Raw genomic sequence first — 19,963 nt, 5'->3', positions numbered from 1 at the left:
TTTGTTGTGGGGAAGTTGTTTCAGAACAGAAAAGTCCGGTTCCATTGTGATAACTTGGGGGTAGTGTAGGCGATCAACGGTTTGTCAGCCTCATCGCCATTGATGGTTCGGTTGCTGCAAAAGTTAGTGCTGGAGTGTTTGGTACTCAATGCGTGGGTGGTGGCTGTGCATGTGCCTGGGGTTGATAACTGTGGGACCGGTTCTGTCAGCTAGCCCCGGGTGCGGCGGAGTTGGGGCTAGAGTGTCCAGCCTCGCTGTGGAACGTTCTGGAGTAGCAGTAGCGGGCCTTATCCGGTCATCTTTGGTGCCTGGTACGTGGGATCGGTACTCTAGCGCTGGGGAGTGTTGGGAGCAATGGAAAGCGAGATTGGGCGTGGGTGACGAGGATTTAGAAATACCTATGTTGTTGTTTATTGGGCACTGCAGGGAGGAGGGTTGGCCTGTTGCTAGGATGAATGGCTGCTTGGTGGGGCTGGTTTTCGTTTTTCGTCTTAGGGATATAACAAAATCGTTTTTGGTAGCGAGGGCTATAAAGGGTTGGCGGTGGGAGAAGGCTGGGGGCCAACTCCCACCGTCCAGTGTCGTTCACTTTGTTGGTTAAGTTGGGTGAGCTGCTGGGTACGGTTTGTAGGTCAGATGGGGAAGCGAGGTTGTTCAGACTGGCTATCTCGTTTGCGTTTTTTGGGTCATTGCGGTTGGGCGAACTGGTGAGCCCGGCGGTGGACAGAAGAGGGGGGCTGTTTAGGGATGACGTGGACATGTTTCCAGATAGGGTGGAGTTCGTGATTAGGCGGTCAAAGACGCACATGGAAGGAAAAGGGCGACACGTTGTTTTATTTGAAATTCCGGATTGTTTAATGTGCCCTTTACGTTGTATGCGGTAGTTCACCAGGGGTAGGGTGGGTGACGGGTTAACCCCGTTATTGGTTCACGAAGATGGTTCCTTCCTTTCAAGGTTTCAGTTTGCGGCAGTTTTTAGGTGGGGTTTGGCCGGATTGGGCGTAGGAGAGTCAGTTTTTTCCAGCCATTCGTTTAGAACTGGGGCGGCAACGGAGGCAGCTAGATGAGGGTTAGGTGACGATGTAATTAAGAGGATAGGTAGGTGGGAATCGGTACGATTTCGGTCATACGTCAGGCCAGAAGGGGTGGTTTGGTGAAGGGGGCGAAGTTAGGGATTTTGGTCTTGCAGTTGTGGAATGGTTGCTTCTTGTTTTCTTTTTCTTTTTATTGTTGCAGGTTCGGACCCAGCATTGATCTGGGTGTTGGGTCACTCATATGTGTGGTGGGGAGATTCCAGAGCTGCGGTTAGGCCGGACGGTTTGCAACTTGGATTTGCTCGCGAAGTAGCTGTGGTCAGATGGATCGGTAGGCAGGGGATGGTGTGTGTGTGTGGGGGTTCTGCCGGAGTTCAACAGATTTGTTAGGCAGGACAGGGGCACCTGATGTCTTGGTTCTGCACTTGGGGGGGAATGATTTAGGGGCTCGGCCTTTTAGGGAGTTTCAGGGCTTCAAGGACCTCCCCCTCGGGAAGAAGGCATACATATTGTTATGTGTTTGGTTTGGCATTTATGGGGGTTATTATTATTATTATTAGTAAAAGTATGTATGTTAGTAATAAATAGGCTGCTGTGGCCAAAATTTATCCAAAAAGGCTGTGTCCATGTCATTAATGGGTAATGGGTTTTGGAAAGGCAGCTTGAGGGAGGTAGGGTTGGTGGAGACTGAGGGGTCTTACGGTATTAACCAGTACCTCCGTCATGGCAGTAGCAGTCCCCAACAGGCTTTAGGGCCTGCTTCCCAGCAATGCGGCTCTCAGCCCTTTAGTACGGCACACATCATACAGATCCGAAACCACAGAGACTCCACAGATTCACTGTGAAATGGAGGATAATCCACACCCAGCTGAGACTGGGTTTTATATCCCTAACCAAAACCCGGCCTGTAACGTGGGGAACAGCCAACCACCCTGCACTTTGGCTGGATCGGCTTTACAGTCTCACTAAATAACCAATAGTGTCAGTCAGCACTAGCTGCCGCTGACACTTAAAATTACCGGCTCTTACCTCACCAGGAACCTCGGTGACACATATCTTCTGTCAATGACAGCCCCTTGCGCTTTCCTACAGTACATATGACTTTTTGATCCCTTTTGATCCTTTATTTTGCTTTTTGGGAAGCAGGATAAAGAAAAGACAGAAATTCTGCCATTGCTTTTTGGGTTTTGTCATTATGGCATACACCTTGTGGGAAAAATGACATACTAAGGCTACCTTAACACTTGCGGCAGTGTGATCCGGTGGGCAGTTCCGACAACGGAACTGCCTGCCGGATCCGCTGATCTGCATGTGACTGAAAGCATTTGTGAGACGCATCCGGATGCGGATCCGTCTCCCAAATGCATTGCAAGAACAGATCTGTCTCTGCATGCGCAGACCGGAAGGACGGATCTGGCATTCCAGTATTTTGAATGCCGGATCCGGCACTAATACATTCCTATGGAAAAAAATGCCAGATCCAGCATTCCGGCAAGTCTTCAGTTTTTTTCGCCAGAGATAAAACCGTAGCATGATCAGTCAAAATGACTAAACTGAAGACATCCTGATGCATCCTGAACGGATTACTCTCCATTCAGAATGCATGGGGATATGCCTGATCAGTTTTTTTCCGGTATAGAGCCCCTGCAACGGAACTCTATGCCGGAAAAGAAAACTGCTAGTGTGAAAGTACCCTTACTTTATTCTGCAAGTCAGTATGATTGCAGAGTTACTAATTTTATATATATATATATTTTCACTTGACAGGGTAGATCATGTGATATTTTTATAGAGCCAGTTGTTATGAACGTGGCAATACTTAATTTGCTTATTTTTTTATTGATATATTTTTTTTACAATCATAAATGGTTTGATGAGGGGAAAGGGGCACTTTTTAAAACGTGTGCATTTTTTTAAAACTTTTTATCTAGTCCCACTATGGGCTTCAACTTTTGAGGGTCTGATCTCTGTTTCGGTAGTGTACAGTACATGCTGAATTGTACTGCATTGAGACTGTCAGTTTTACATTGACAGTTGCCTATGAGACTTGGTCTCATAGCCTTCCATACATTGGAGAGCTGGAGTCCTTTGTAAGGCTTCCGGGTGTCATGACAACCATAGGCACCCCTACCTGTGTACACCCCTTAGACGCTGTGGTCAGTATTGACCGCAGCATCTAAGGATTTAATCCGCCGGCATCAGAGCTGTAAGCAATGCCAGCATACAGTAGCCGCTGTCAGTAGCAGCCAGGCCCCTGTACTGATTGAGCGAGCGCAGTTCCTGTGCCCGGATGATCGGTCAGGGCCGGCTCCAGGTTCATGCGGGCCCTTGGGCAATAAAGCCTCAGTGGGCCCCCTTGTGGCATTTTTCACAACACACGCGGCAATGAAGCTGCATGTATTAGGCCTCTTTCACACGGGCGTCAGTTTTTTTGCCCGGATAAGAGCCGGGTGCGTTGCGGGAAAATGCGCGATTTTCCCGCGCGAGTGCAAAACATTGTCATGCGTTGCACTCGCGTGAGAAAAATCGCGCATGTTTGGTACTGATTGGGATTGATGTTCTGAAGATTGTATTATTTTCCCTTATAACATGGTTATAAGGGAAAATAATAGCATTCTGAATACAGAATGCATAGTAAAACAGCGCTAGAGGGGTTAAAAAAATAAAAATAAAAATTTAACTCACCTTAGTCCACTTGATCACGAAGCCCGGCATCTCCTTGTGTCTCCTCTGCGCTGAACAGGACCTGGGGTGAGCTGCTCCATTAAATACAGGTTAAGGACCTTCGATGACGTCACTCCGGTCATCACATGGTACGTCACATGATCTTTTACCATGGTGATTCACCATGGTAAAAGACCATGTGATGACCGGAGTGACGTCATCGAAGGTCCTTAACCGGTATTTAATGGAGCAGCTCACCCCAGGTCCTGTTCAGCGCAGAGGAGACACAAGGAGATGCCAGCTTCGCGATCAAGTGGACTAAGGTGAGTTAAATTATTTTTTATTTATTTTTTAACCCCTCTAGCGCTGGTTTACTATGCATTCTGTATTCAGAATGCTATTATTTTCCCTTATAACCATGTTATAAGGGAAAATAATAATGATCGGGTCTCCATCCCGATCGTCTCCTAGCAACCGAGCGTGCAAAGCGCACGGCATCCGTACTTGCTTGCGGATGCCATCCGATTTTCACACACCCCATTCACTTCTATGGGGCCTGCGTCACGTCAAAATCGGACAATATAGAGCATGCTGCGATTTCAACTGAACGCACAAGTGATGCGTTAAAAACAACGCTCATGTGCACAGCCCCATAGAAATGAATGGGTCAGGATTTAGTGCGGGTGCCATACGTTCGCCGCACGGATCGCACCCGCACGGAAAACTCGCCCGTGTGAAAGGGGCCTTATAGAACTTCTCTGCTATACTATCCTCCAGTACTGTCCTCTGGTAATCAGTAAAGACATCCTGGAGATGCCGAGCCTTGTAGTTCTCTGCAATACTATCCACCAGTACTGTCCTCTGGTAACCAATAATGACAGGCTGGACATGCTGAGCTTTGTAGTTCTCTGCTATACTATCCTCCAGTACTGTCCTCTGGTAATCAGTAAAGACATCATGGAGATGCTGAGCCTTGTAGTTCTCTGCAATACTATCCACCAGTACTGTCCTCTGGTAACCAATAATGACAGGCTAGACATGCTGAGCTTTGTAGTTCTCTCAGAGTAGCAGAAGGCTCAGCATGTCCAGCCAGCCTGTCATTATTAATTACCAGACTGGAAAGGAGTATAAGGGCAGAGAACTATAAGGCTAAGCAAGGAGAGAACTACGAGTCTGTCTGAAACGCTATGCTGCACTGGAATCTGCATGGAAAAAACGTGCTTATTCTGCAACGTGTGCAGATGTGTGTGCAGAAAATCTGCGTGAAATTTGCAACAAAAAAGTGCATAAATCCGCACTATTTATCGCGTTTTTTGTGTGGTTTTTATGCGGATTTGATGCGGCTTTGCTGCGAATCTCATCTTTTCATTGAAAAGGATGACATCTGCCAAAAATGCAAACAATTGACATGTTGCAGATTTCAAAATCCACACACACCTAATAAAAAAGCAAAGTGTTCATGAGATTTTTGTAATCTCAAACACTTTGGGACACATTTATCAAGCTCGTCTGTTTTTAACCCAAAAATTAGACAGGCGTATCTCATTTAGCTGTCTTTTTTTTGCAGAGTATTTATTAAAAGTCGCACAACCGTTGATGAATTAAATTCTGTGTATTGCTATTAGGCTACATGCACACGACAAACCATGGATCCAAAAAAAACGGAATCTGCCTGTGTGCCTTCCACAATTTGCGGAACGGGTGGCCCATTGTAGACATGCCTATTCTTGTCTGCAATACGGACAAGAATAGGACATGTTATATTTTTTTTGCGGGGCCTCGGAATGGAGCAACGGATGCGGACAGCACACGGTAGTGCTGTCCGCATCTTCTGCGGCCCCATTGAAGTGAATGGGTCCGCACCCAAGCCGCAAAAAACTGCGGCTCGAATGCAGACCATAACTACGGTCGTGTGCATGAGTACAGTGTTCATTTTAGGACATGGTCAGATATCGTCAGGTGTCGGGGTCAGGTGTCACATTGGCATTATTTTGATACTTGACTATGATATCTGACCATGTCCTAAAATGAACACTGTACATGAGGCCTTAGTCTGATCTCTGGTGCTTGTTTTTCAGTACGACGCGTTCATATTCACTTAGACTGCGCAAGAAAAAAGTTGCATGTCTCCAGGAAAGTGCGACTTTTAATGCAAAAAAAAGTCGCACTTCATCACTCAAAACAGACGAAGAACGTCAACCCTGGGGTGGTGTACAAATTAGAATATTTTTCTGACAAATTCAAGTACAAAAAAGGCATACCTACATAAATAGGTTGGAAAAAAGTTTCAAAAGTTAGAAAACTTCTGAATTAGGCCTCATGCACACGACAGTATTTTTTCACGGTCCGCAAAACGGGGTTCCGTTGTTCCGTTTCGGTTTTTGTTTCTGTGTGTCTTCCTTGATTTTTGGAGGATCACCAGACATGAAGGAAAGTGATAAAAAATCTAAGTCAAGTTTGCCTTGCAAATGATAGGAAAAAAAAAAAACGGACACGGATGACAATCTTGTGTGCCTCCATGTTTTTTCACGGACCCATTGACTTGAATAGGTCCGCAAACCGTTGTCCGTGAAAAAAATAGGACAGATCCTATTTTTTTCACGGACTGGAAACACGAATCACTGACGACAAACGGTGCTTTTTCCGAATTCTCCATGGACCCATTGAAAGTCAATGAGTCCGCAGAAAATCACGGAAAATGGAACAACGGACACAACAACGGTCGTGTGCATGAGGCCTTAGTGTAAAAAAATCTAAATAGGCAAAAGCCTCTAAGACAGGCGCAATTTCAGTAGTAAATGCGGTCTCATGCACACAGATGTATTTTTTGTCCATGTCCGTTATGTTTTTTTGCCGGCCCGTATGCAGAACCATTCATTTTAAAGGCGCTGCAAAAAAAAAAAAATGAAAATGACTCCATGTGCATTCCGTATTCATATGTCCGCAAGTCCGTTCCACAAAAAAATAGAACATGTTCTTGTCCATTTGCAGACAAGAACAGGCATTGTTACAATGGATCCGCAAAACAGATGTAGCATGGACATCACATGGATATCATCCTTTTTTGTGGATCTGTGTTTTGCAGAGTGCAAAATACATACAGTCATGTGCGCGAGCCCTAAAACAGCATTTTCTAGACTAAAAACAGGCGCAAACACTTCAGTAAATGCGCCCCTTTGCTGGTACTGTATTATGTTGAGTTTTTTTCCTGCACAAATATCCACGCAGCAAAAATGCACGTAATCCAAATTGTGTGCAGGTACTCTGGGGCACATTTACTAAGCTTTATGCACTTTATTGACCCAATTTGTCAATTTTGCTGACAAGGATAGGCATTGTTTTTTTTGTGGATCTGCAATTTGAGGACTGCAAAACACATACTTTCACACTCGCGTTTTGGGCAGATCCTTTATCTGCAAAAACGGATCCGTTACAATAATACAACCGCATGCATCCGTCATGAATGGATCCATTTGTATCATCTGTAACATAGCCAAGACAGATCCATCATGAACTCCATTGAAAGTCAATAGGAGATGGATCCGTTTTCTATTGTGTCAGAGAAAACGGATCCGTCCCCATTGACTTACATTATGTTCCAGGGCGGATCCGTTTGGCTCAGTTTCATCAAGCAGACAGCAAAACACTGCAGGAAGCATTTTGGTGTCTGCCTCCAGAGCGGAATGGGGACTGATCGGAGGTAAACTGATCAGCGATGGCCAGTTCGCATTGTTCGCACGCGAACACATGCGGGCTGCCATCTTTTCTCACAAGTCCGGCGAAGCACAGGTAAGCCCTTACCTGTGCCTGTGCGTGAGCCAGTCTGAAATCAAATGCGGTCAGCTAGAGCAGGCAGTTCCGAGAACAGCCTGATGAAGGCGCCGAAGGCGCCCGACGGCTGTTCGCGGAACTGTCTGCTCCGGGTGACCGCATTTGTTTTCAGACCGGCTCACGCACAGGCACAGGTAAGGGCTTACCTGTGCCTCGCCAGACTTGTGAGAAAAGATGGCAGCCCGCATGTGTTCGTGGGTGAACAATGCTAATTGGCCATCACTGAAACTAATACATTCTGAGCGTATCCTTTTCCACTCAGAATGCATTAGGGCAAAACTGATCCGTTTTGGACCGCTTGTGAGAGCCCTGAACGGATCTCACAAACGGAAACCAAAACGCGAGTGTGAAAGTAGCCTAAGGCCCCTTTCACACGGGTGAGAATTCCGTGCGGTTGCAAAGCGTGAGGTGAACGCATTGCACCCGCACTGAATCCGGACCCATTCACTTCAATGTGGCTGTTCAGATAAGCGGTGATTTTTACGAATCACTTGTGCTTTGCATGAAAATCGCAGCATGTTCTATATTCTGTGTTCTTCACGCAACGCAGGCCCGATAGAAATGAATGGGTCTGCGTGAAAATCGCAAGCAAGTGCGGTTGCGGTGCGATTTTCACGCATGGTTGCTAGGAGATGATGTAAGTAATTTACTGTATTATTTTCCCTTATAACATGGTTATAAAGGAAAATAATAGCATTCGTAATACAGAATGCTTAGTAAATTGTGGCTTTAGGGGTTAAAAAAATAATAATTGACTCACCTCATCCACTTGATGATGTATCGTCTTCTTTCAGGACCTGCCAAAGGACCTTTGATGATGTAATCTTCGATCTTCATTCAGCAGGACCTGCGCTGACGTCACTGCGCTCACCAGCTGCGCGATCAAGTGTATGAAGGGAGTACATTTTTTTTAATTTTGAACCCCTCAATCCACATTCTGTATTATTAGGGTCCATTCACATGTCTACAATTTCATTCCGCATTTTGCGGAACGGAATTACGGACCCATTCATTTCTATAGGGGAGCACGATGTGCTGCCCGGATCCGGAATTGCGGATCTGCACTTCCGGGTCCGCAATTCCGATCCCGCAATTGCGGACAAGAATAGGCATTTTCTATTAAGTGCCGGCGATGTGCGGTCTGCAAAATGCGGAACGCACATCACCGATGTCCGTGTTTTGCGGATCCACGGATCTGTAGATCTGCAAAACACACACGGACGTGTGAATGGACCCTTAAAATAATAAAATATACAGAACACCTAATCCAAACGCGAATTTCAGTGAAAAAGTCCGGGTTCGGGTCTGGGTACGACAGTCAGTTTTTTTAAAACGCATTGCACCCACACGATAAAAAAACTGAACTGCAATTGCGTACCTACTCGCACGATTTTCCCTGATCACAGACGCAACGCATCCGGACACGCTCGTCTGCATGGTGCCTAAGGCTTGGAGACGTTTCGGACTAGCATAAATCCATCTTGTCCAACAGGAAAACAGCAATAATTAGTGTGTACCATTAGTAAGTGTGATCCTCTAGCCTAGCAACTATACTAACTTCAGCATGCCCAGCGTTCTAACCTTTCCACACGTGCCTTCCTGCTATTGTAAATGAAGTGATCAATCCCTTGCTCCTTAGAGAAGGACAGGTTTTGTGCCACTAAAGTGACCCCTGCCTCCAGTTCTGCAGATTATTCTCTGTTTTTGCAAACTCCTTTGCTGGCACCACCCACATCTGAGACACCTCCAGGCAATTACCTAAAACTGCCTGGTGGAAGTCTCAGCCCTGACTGCATCTCATCATTTCAGTGATTAGAACCTCGCCTCCTCCCCTCTGCTGCACAGGCAGAAGTGACACTGCTCAGGAGAAGACCTGACTATCATCTGTTTATGTCCCACTCAACGCTGAAGGCTTGTGCTGCTCAGGACAGACTCCAGGACAGAGATGGCCGACAGACACTACATAGACAACTCTGAGCAGCAGGGAGACCGGGAGAAGCAGGAGTGGGGCTATGTGGAAGGTGAGTGTTCCCTTCACTATTATGTATGAAATCCAAACTTTTCCAGGGTAGAAGGGACTTCAAAGTGTAAAGATGTCTAAACAATCTGAGGGACGATCCAAGGCTCACTCAGTATTAGCTCCTCTAATACCATGATGTGTGCAAATATCTGGCTTGGAGTTATAAATGTTTCAGAAGAATAGAAACAATTGCATTGACTGACACGGGAAATTCTTGCTTAGGTTATATCTCACACAGATGGTATAATGACTAGCAATTAATATTAATTTTGATGATCAGTTTTGGAATTTATGGACCATGCCTCCACTATAGTCACACACAGCAGATCTGTTGCAGAAATTTCTGGGACAGAATCCATACATCTGAATGGGGTTGTTCTACCAGCCTGTGCGCAGATTCTACAAACCCATTGAGATGAAGTTGTGTGTGTGTGAATGGACCCTTAAGGGTCCATTCACACATCCGTATGTGTTTTGCAGATCTACAAAACACAGACAGAGGCAATGTGCGTTTCGCATTTTGCGGACCGCACATTGCAGGCACTAAGAGAATATGCCTATTCTTGTCCGCTATTAAGGACAAGAATAGGATATGTTCTATTTTTTTCGGGATCGGAATTACGGACCCGGAAGTGCAGACCCACATCGTGGGGCCTCATAGAAATGAATAGGTCCGCAATTCCGTTTCCGCAAAATGCGTAGCGAAATTGCGGATGTGTGAATGGGGCCTAAGGGTGCCTGTAGCTAGTGCGGATTACTCGGTTTTTTTCTCTGCATGGATAAATCACAGCCTAATGCAGTACAAAGTGAATGAGATTATTTAACAAATCTGACGGACACTTAGTTTTTTTCCTTAGGTGAGGAAATCATTCTGTTGTGCGGATTTTAAAATTAGTGTTGAGCGCGAATATTCGAATAACGAATTTTATTTGCGAATATCGGCACTTTAAGAATTCGTGAATATTTAGAATATAGTGCTATATATATATTTTTTTTAGAATATTCGCCCTTTTTTTTTTTTTCCATCTGAAGTCATGATTCCGCCCTGCTTAAGTTGCTTGTGGGGCCAATGACTCATTGGCGCACTAGCAAGAAGCAGGGAGGAATAATTTGTTCAGATGGAAAAAATGACGAATATTCGTAAAAACAAATATATACTGTAGCACTATATTCTATAGTGCTATATATTAGTTTTTGACCCACGCCTGTATTGATCACGTAATATTCGCATATTACGCAATCACCTTCCCGCATAAAAAAAAATATATCGAATATAAAATATTCGTTTGTCGAATATATGAATTTGCGAATATATGACGAATATTCTACAAAATAATTGCGAAATATCACGAATTCAAATATGACCCCTGCCGCTCATCACGATTTAAAATCTACATCATGTTGATTGTATGATTCCGCATCTTCTGTAGGAAGGGGGGGGGGAGGTAGATTTGCCCATGGACTTCAATGGGGTTGCTTACATAAAAATAAAAATGCATACAAATCTGCATAAAAAACAAACGCACCTAAGTCGCCATAAAATGGTGCTGATTTATGTGCTGTTTTGGTGCAGATTTTCTGCACACAAATCTCACCATGTACAGGCATTCTAAGAGCCAGGGTGCACCATTGATTGGATGCGTAATTCACAGTCAGATTAGTTGAGTTAGGGCTCATGCACACAAAACGTATTTTTTTTTCCGCATCCGATCCGTGTGGGTCGGATGTGGGTGGACCCATACACTTCAATGAAGCTGCAAAAGATGCAGATAGTACACCATGCGCCGTCCCCATCCGTATTTCCTTTCCGCTGCCCTGCAAAAATAAAATAGAATATGTCCTATTCTTTTCCATTTTATGGACAATAGGACTGTTCTGTAGGGGCCAGGATGTTCCGTTCTGCAAAATGCGCAAAACAAACAGGGCCAATGTCCGTGTTTTGCGGCTCCGCAATTTACAGACTACAGTTGTGTGCATGAGGCCTTATCTTTACATCTATAGGCAACATTGATGTCACCTGCCTTGGCTAAATGTGTATGTGTGTTCAATGGGGAGCGTCTAGTCTCTTCTGGCAGCGGCTTATCTCCTGGAAAAACAAAAGGAGCAGGCAAAAATATTCACTTCGTCAGATCCTTCTCTGAAAGGATCGGGAGCTCCTAAACACATTAGACTGTCGGCCGAACCTGCCAATTTTGGTGGGTTGGGAAGGAAATACACTGATGTGTATGGCAAACTTTAGACCAGGGATGCTCAACCTATGGCCCTCCAGCTGTTGCAAAACTACAACTCCTAGCATGCCCTTTTAGCTGTAGTCTATCCAGCTGATCGGTTGAAGAGAAGGAAAACCCCTTTAAGGGTCCATTCACACGTCCGTTGTTTCTTTCCTGATCTGTTCCGTTTTTTTGCGGAACAGATCTGGACCAGATCTGTACCCATTCATTTTCAATGGGTCCTGAAAAAAAATCAGACATTGTGCTGTCCGATTTTTTTTTTTTTTTTTTTTTTTTTTTTTTTTTTTTTCAGGACCCATTGAAAATGAATGGGTCCAGATCTGGTCCAGATCTGTTCCGCAAAAAACGGAACAGATCAGGAAAGAAACAACGGATGTGTGAATGGACCCTAATGCCTCATTCACATGTCAGTATTCGGTCGGTGATTTCCATAAGTGATTTTTGAGCCAAAACCAGGTGCGGCTCTAAACACAGAACAGGTGCAGATCTTTCCCTTATACCTAGTGTTGAGCGAACCCGAACTGTAAAGCTCAGGTCCGTACCGAGCTTTACGATTTGTGGTACCAGACACCCGAACTTTGCCGGAAAAGTTCGAGTTTGGTGTTTAGGCATTTAATAAAGCTTGTTGAAAGGCTGCAAGCTTTTAAGCTGTGTGCCCTTAAAAGCCATCACTAATAGGCCATCAGTAGGCATGGCTGTGATTGGTCGGTGCATCATGTGACCCAGCCTCTATATAAGCTGGATCACGTGTAGCCCATCAGCTCTCAGTAGTGAAGGGACAGAAAGCAGTTGGCTGAAGTGAGGGACAGTGTTAGTCAGATTTTTATTTATTTATATTTTTGTGGGTGCAATGCAGCATTGTACTTTGTACCCCTGACACACAAATATAATAGTTAATCCGTCTGTTAGGTGCATGTCATATACCCATTTATTGCGTGAAGTACACCTGCACTGCATACGTGACAGGGAAAATAATATAGTTAATCTGTCTGTTAGTTCAGTGGGTGACCTCAAAGAATGAGAAGAGCATCAAATAAGGGACGTGGCCCTGGTCGTGGTGCTGATGGGGTTGGTGGAGCTCCTGTTGCAGGAAGAGGACAGGGTCGATCTGTGCCAGCTACACGCCCAAATAAAACACCTTCCTCAGGTGCACGTAGGCGACAGAATGTTCAGCGTTATTTTGTAGGCCCGAATACCGGTGTACGAATGGTGAGGCCAGAGCAAGTAGAGGCGGTAGTAGTCTTCTACCCACTCTTCACCCCTGCCCTCCTTGTCAATCTGTACATTGCACAAAGCCGCAGCAGTTGGCACCTGTGTTCTATATACAAACAGTTTTTTCCTTCTTCATTCTCCTTTTTGAAAGAGAACCGGGGGCTGCAAATATCCTATATATGGATATCCTGCAACTAATAAAAGTTAAGATAGTGTAAGTCCGTACGGTTATTTAACCTGCACTGCACAGATTATACTTACACAGCGCTATATCAACCAAGGCGTGTATGTGGTATCCTCCGTAGATGGTTGGATTTGTTCTGACGGAGATCCACGTTCACATGCAGTCACGCAGGGTCTAACCACGGACTTAATTCAGATATACCCCAGGTAAATCTACTGTTATTTTCGATTTCTTTTCTTAGAGGTTTCTGTGAATAAATCCAACCAGCTACGGAGGATATCATATACACGCCTTGGTTGATATAGCGCTGTGTAAGTTTAATCTGTGCAGTGCAGGTTAAATAACCGTACGGACTTACACTATCTTAACTTTTATTAGTTGCAGGATATCTATATATAGGATATTTGCAGCCCCTGGTTCTCTTTCAAAAAGGAGAAGGAAGAAGGAAAAAACTGTTTGTATATAGAACACAGGTGCCAACTGCTGCGGCTTTGTGCAATGTACAGATTGACAAGGAGGGCAGGGGTGAAGAGTGGGTAGAAGATGATGTAGAGGAGGATTTAGTCCTAGACCCAACATGGAATCAAGGTCATGCGAGTGACGTGTGCAATTCGGAGGAAGAGGTGTTGGTCACACAGCACCAGCCACACGGCAAAAGAGGGAGCAGGGTGCAAAAGCAGAGTGGTTGTCTCCTAGCCATTATGCCTGCTACTGCCCACCGCACCCAGGGACTGAGCACACCACAGCCAGCTCCAAGTAGTTCCCTGGCTTGGCAGTTCTTCAGACAATGTGCTGACGACAAGACGCGAGTGGTTTGCACACTGCGCAATCAGAGTCTTAAGCGAGGCATAAATGTTCTAAACCTGAGCACCACCTGCATGACCAGGCAACTAAGCTGCAGTGGAGTAGACACCTCAAAAACCACGAAGGATCTCAGGCTCCTCCTGGTTCCTCTTCTACTGCAGTCTCGGCCTCTTTCTCCTCCTCTGGAGTGACAGTGGCACCTGCCACCCTGCAAACAGAGGATCTGCCAGCAACACCACAGTCACCAAGCACTCCCACGCGATAACCCATTTAAATAATAACTAAAACTTTTATGTAGAAGAAATATAATTATAATTTGTAGAAAGGCTTTTTATTTTGCCTTTTAGTTCGCTGCCCATTATATATATATATATATATATATATATATATATATATATATATATATATATATATATATATATATATATATATATATATATATATATATATAAAATCCATTATTTGCTAAGACAGAGGGCCCTGTTGGGGTACTTGAGGCATGTTCCTCCAGCTACATAACTAATCATTATCTTTAAAGAAGCACTCCCACAAAAAAAAAAATTCTCTGACCTGTTAGAAAACTACATGATGTAATGTGTAGTGAAAGTAATTTTCTTATCAGTGACTGTGTTTGAGAGTTCTAACCTCCCTTCTGATCCTCAGCTGTGTGAAACATCTACACTCTGATTATCCACTGACACAGGACAGGAAGTCAGTTACTTCTCTGTTCATTCCTATGAGACTGACATTGAGGCTCCTATAGGAATACATAGATAAACTGCCTCCCTGTCCACACATAAGATCCTGTGTTATTTGGAAAGTTAGGGCTCTTTTACTCGAGCCGATTCACGCAGTGGATTCCACGCACTGCAAGAGAGCCAAGCCCCGCTCCGGACAGCAGAGACACGGAGCAGTAACATGATTGATAATGCTCGGTGCCTCTCTGATCTTTTTACTACAAAATCACAGTGAGATGAAGTTGTCACCGTGATTTTGTAGTAAAAAGGTCACAGAGAGGCACCGAGCATTATCATTCATGTTACTGCTCCGTGTCTCTGCTGTCCGGAACGGGGCTTGGCTCTCTTTCATGCAGTGGATTCCATGCACAGGAGGTCAACGCATTGCACCGAATCATGACCCATTCACTTTAATGGGGCTGTGCAGTTAAGCAGTGATTTTCACGCATCACTTGTGTGTTGCGTGGAAATCGCAGCATATTCTAAATTCGGCTTTTTTACACGCAGCGCAGGCCCCATAGAAATGAATGGGGCTGCTTAAAAATTGGATAGCATCCGCAAGCAAGTGCGGATGCAATGCGATTTTTCACGCATGGTTGCTAGGAGATGATGTTAGTAAATTGATTAAAGTCAGTTTACTGTATTATTTTCCCTTATAACATTGTGATAAGGGAAAATAGCATTCTTAATACGGAATGCTTACTAAAATGTTGCTTGAGGGGTTAAAAAATAAAATAAATTTACTCACCTCATCCACTTTCAGGACCTGCAAAAGGACCTTTGACGTAATCGTGGTGAGCGCGGTGACGTCAGCGGAGGTCCTTCTGAATGAAGAGAGAAGATCCTTCGGGTCTTTGTACCACAGTCAGTTTTTTAATCACGCGTGTGCAAAATGCATTGCACCCGCGCGATAAAAACTGAACATCGGAATGCAATCGCAGTTAAAACAGACTGCAATTGCGTACCTACTCGCACAATTTTTCCTGATTACAGACGCAACGCATCCAGACCTAATCCGCACACGCTCGTCTGCAAGGGGCTTAACGCCCTTTCACATGAGCGTGACTGATTAGGTCCGGGTGCGTTCAGTGAACCTCGCACCATTTTGCAAGCAAGTTCAGTCAGTTTTGTTTGCAATTGCGTTCAGTTTTTTCAGTGCCAGTGCAATGCGTTTTGATGCTTTTTTCATGCGCGTTATATGAAACGGAAGGTTTACAAATAACATCTCTTAGCAACCATCAGTGAAAAACTTATTGCATCTGCAATTGCTTCAGGATGCAATGCGTTTTTCCCTGAAGCCCCATTCACTTCTATGGTGCCAGGGCCTAAGTCCCCTTTCACACGAGCGAGTTTTCAACGTGGGTGCGATGCATGACGCATAGCACCCTCACTGAATCCTAACCTATTCATGTCTATGTACATGAGCGTTTTTTCAACGCATCAGTTAAAAACGCAGCATGTTCTATATTCTGCATTTTTCATGCAGCCCTGGCCCCATAGAAGTGAATGTGGCTTGCGGATGCAATGTGTTTTCACTGATGGTTGCTAAGAGATGTTGTTTGTAAACATTCAGTTTTTTTTTATCACGTGCGTGAAAAACGGAGGTTTCTGAATACAGAATTCTGAATTCTGAATACAGAATGCCAAGTAAAATAGTGATTGAGGGGTTAAAAAACAAACAAAAAAAACCCTCACTGAGTCCACTTGATCGCGTAGTTGCGGATCTCTGTCTTCTTCTGTAATGTTGAGCTGCCAGCTAAGGACCTGTGGTGACGTCACATCACATGGTCCCTCACCATGGTGATGAACCATGTGATAGGACGATGTGATGAGCACAGTGACGTCATCAAAGGTCCTATTCCTGTGCACAGCAAAGAAGACAGAAGAGAAGCCGGGCTGCTCGATCAAGTGGATTAAGGTGAGTTAAATTATTGTACTATGCATTCTGTATTAAGAATGCTGTATTATTTTCCAATAATAATCTACAGAACACCTAACCCAAACCCGAACTTCTGTGAAGCAGTTTGGGTTTGGGTACCAAACATGCCGATTTTTCTCACGCGCATGCAAAACGCATTACAATGTTTTGCACTCGCGCCGAAAAATCGTGCATGTTCCCGCAATGCACACGCATCTTATCCGGGCAAAAAACATGGCGCCCGTGTGAAAGAGGCCTAGGGGTGTTATTCCACAGAATTTACCCTTTAACCCCTGGACGGGATGTAGACTTTGCTTGTGGGTTAGCAACCAGACCACTACCATCTGGAATGGTCCTACTGTACTGTGGTCAAAGACACTGGTGAAAACAGAGACACTCGCATGGCATAATTCAGAACCAGGCAGAATACAAGACACCCAAGGTTGGAAATAATTTGGGTGTCCGTGAACTACAGCCCCTTTTACCTGTTAGCCACCTAGTGCTTTTTGCCGTGTGGATATACATGTGAACTCAGTTGTGTAGACTGCCCTTCACTTCCCTGTACACTGTTTACCATCCTGTCTTTTCCCCATATTTTATATTTGATAATAAATTGATATTTTGGTATATGATCTCCACTTGCTTTTTTGCTAGAATACTAGACACAAAGCGCTGGCAGTCAAATGAATCAGGAACTCAGATTTGGGCCCCTTTCACACGAGTTTTCCGAACGGGTGCAATGCATGACGTGAACGCATAGCACCCGCACTGAATCCTGACCCATTCATTTCAATTGGTCTGTGTACATGTAAATTTTTTTTTTCATGCATGACTTCTGCGTTGCATGAAAAACGCAGCATGTTCTATATTCAGCGTTTTTTAACGCAGCCCTGGCCCTATAGAAGTGAATTGGGCTTCAGTGAAAAACGCATTGCATCCGCAAGCAAGTGCGGATGCAATGCGTTTTTCATTGATGGTTGCTAGGAGATGTTTGTAAACATTCAGTTTCTTATCACGCGTGTGAAAAATGCATCAAAACGCACTGCACCAGCGCTGAAAAAAAACAAAACCACTGAACGCAATCGCAGACAAAACTGACTGAACTTGCTTGCAAAATGGTGCGAGTTTCACTGAACGCATCTGGACCTAATCCGTCACGCTCATGTAAAAGAGGCCTTACAGACATACTTCTTAGGCCTCTTTCACACGACAGTATGTCCATTTCAGTGTTTTGCGGTCCGTTTTTCACGGATCCGTTGTTCCGTTTTTTGCTTCCGTTGTGGTTCCGTTTCCGTTCCGTTGTTCCGTTCCGTTTTTCCGTATGGCAAATACAGTATACAGTAATTTCATATAAAAAATTGGGCTGGGCATAACATTTTCAATAGATGGTTCCGCAAAAAACGGAACGGATACGGAAGACATACGGATGCATTTCCGTATGCATTCCGTTTTTTTGCGGACCCATAGACTTTAATGGAGCCACGGAACGTGATTTGCGGCCAAATATAGGACATGTTCTATCTTTAAACGGAACGGAAAAACGGAAATACGGAAACGGAATGCACACGGAGTACATTCCGTTTTTTTTGCGGAACCATTGAAATGAATGGTTCCGTATACGGACCGTATACGGACCGCAAAAAACGGCCCGCAAAACGGAAAAAAAAAAACGGTCGTGTGAAAGAGGCCTTACACATGGACACAAGGACTTCAGGGACTTGGACACTGTTCAGACATGGCAGAACTTAGCAAGACAGAATTCAAGAATGGACTACAGGAACTTGGATATTGCACAGACACAGCAGATGCATACAGAACCTAGGCAAGACAGATTGGACAAGAACTAGGACGGAATTCGGACAATACACAGAACAGACTTTGACAAACAAACTAGATCAGGATTCAGACTGTTGCATGGAACAGTCTTTGTTAAAGAAACTGAGACAGAAGTCAGACTGTGACATAGCAAGAACAATCCAGACTATGAACTAGGAGTATGTCTTTGGCACAGACAGACTCCAAACAGATCAAAGCAAGACACACTTAAAAGACCAGAATGTTGTTCAACCAGGGCAGGTTTTGGCTTTTAAGAGACCTCCATCAACTCATGAACATATATAGTAGACTTACCAAACCCATTAGTCGCACAGATTCAGACACACTGACAGCAAAGGAAAGATTAACCCCTGCAATACAGAACTGAGGAGGGGTACAAGCACATGGGTACAATTCGCACTACAAGTAACTGGGACCGGGATAAACGGTACAGTGGCGCTGGCAAATAGCCATACCGAGAAATGACCCTAAATCGCTCCAATGTGCATCTGGTGCGGATGATGCAGTGATACAACTGAAATGCCACTGCAACACCCTTTATCAAGGAAAAGCACTTTGGTATTATAATTTAGCTTAGTGACACAGATTTACTAAACCAATACATGGCGTAAACTTAGTCTGTAAGGTCTTGAACCAGTTGTATGATGTATGTGGTGCGCGTGCGGGGATAGACACATTACATTGAGACAGACTCTTACAACCGAATTGTGGTATAATTTTAGCACAAAATGCGAGTCTTTGGCCATGCCCCATTTCCTGTGAAACTCCACCCCTCGCTGATCAGTTGAGTCCCCTTAGTAAAAAGTTAGTAAAAAGTGTAGAATCTCTAGTTGTGCCACATTTACACCAATGTGCATACACATTTTAGGTGCAGACACATTACTAAATCTGTCCCATTGTACAGTATACACAGTGGTGGTAGCAGTAAGGAGACATTTGCCCCTAAATTATTTTTTCCAAAATGGATATATGATTAAACAGTGAAGAGGGCTGTAAAGTTCTACGGCTGGATCTGATCCCTGTGGCAACAAAGAACTGTGCCGGAAACAGAATTTGTGATTGAGACCAAATATTTGCTTTTGCCTGGTTAACTACTTTTGGATATAAAGAGTTAAAAACCGGTTATACCACTTTCACTTTTAATAACACTTTATTGTGTCAAAGTAAAACGGGTAAATCTTTTGGAATAAAAATCATGAGACATTGATATAATGATTTTTATTGGTTAATAAGGAAGGAAAACAGAACTGAACAGCAAATGTCCATGGCTCCATAGTTCTTTCACTGGGGTCAGGCCTCATACACACTTCAGGATTACAGATCCATGCTATTCCATTTTTTCATGTGAAAGGTTTTAGATGTGCAGAACGCTTCTTTTTTCATTTCGCAGCCTGTTCCAACAGATTCTTATCAGTACTGTTCTTAGTTTAGAGAAGTCAATGGGAAGGAATCTAGAAGCACCTTCATGTACATGTATTTGCGTAGTTCAGAT

The 19,963-nt window shown here is 44.3% G+C and overlaps 1 protein-coding gene across 1 annotated transcript in view; it reads left to right on the top strand.

The window, feature by feature from the left end:
• The first annotated feature begins 9,265 nt into the window (after nt 1-9,265).
• CA8 (carbonic anhydrase 8) overlaps nt 9,266-19,963 on the top strand; it is a 195,852-nt gene continuing 185,154 nt past the window's right edge. The window contains exon 1 of the mRNA XM_044293978.1: nt 9,266-9,550. Coding sequence (XP_044149913.1) covers nt 9,475-9,550 — 76 coding nt within the window. The 5' untranslated portion in view covers nt 9,266-9,474. The remainder of the gene's footprint in view (nt 9,551-19,963) is intronic.

This window comes from Bufo gargarizans, chromosome 5 (assembly GCF_014858855.1).
Source record: "Bufo gargarizans isolate SCDJY-AF-19 chromosome 5, ASM1485885v1, whole genome shotgun sequence".
In the NCBI taxonomy this organism is placed as follows: Eukaryota; Metazoa; Chordata; class Amphibia; order Anura; family Bufonidae; genus Bufo; species Bufo gargarizans.
Note: the sequence above shows the minus strand (reverse complement) of the source record. Positions and strands in the feature narration are given on the sequence as shown.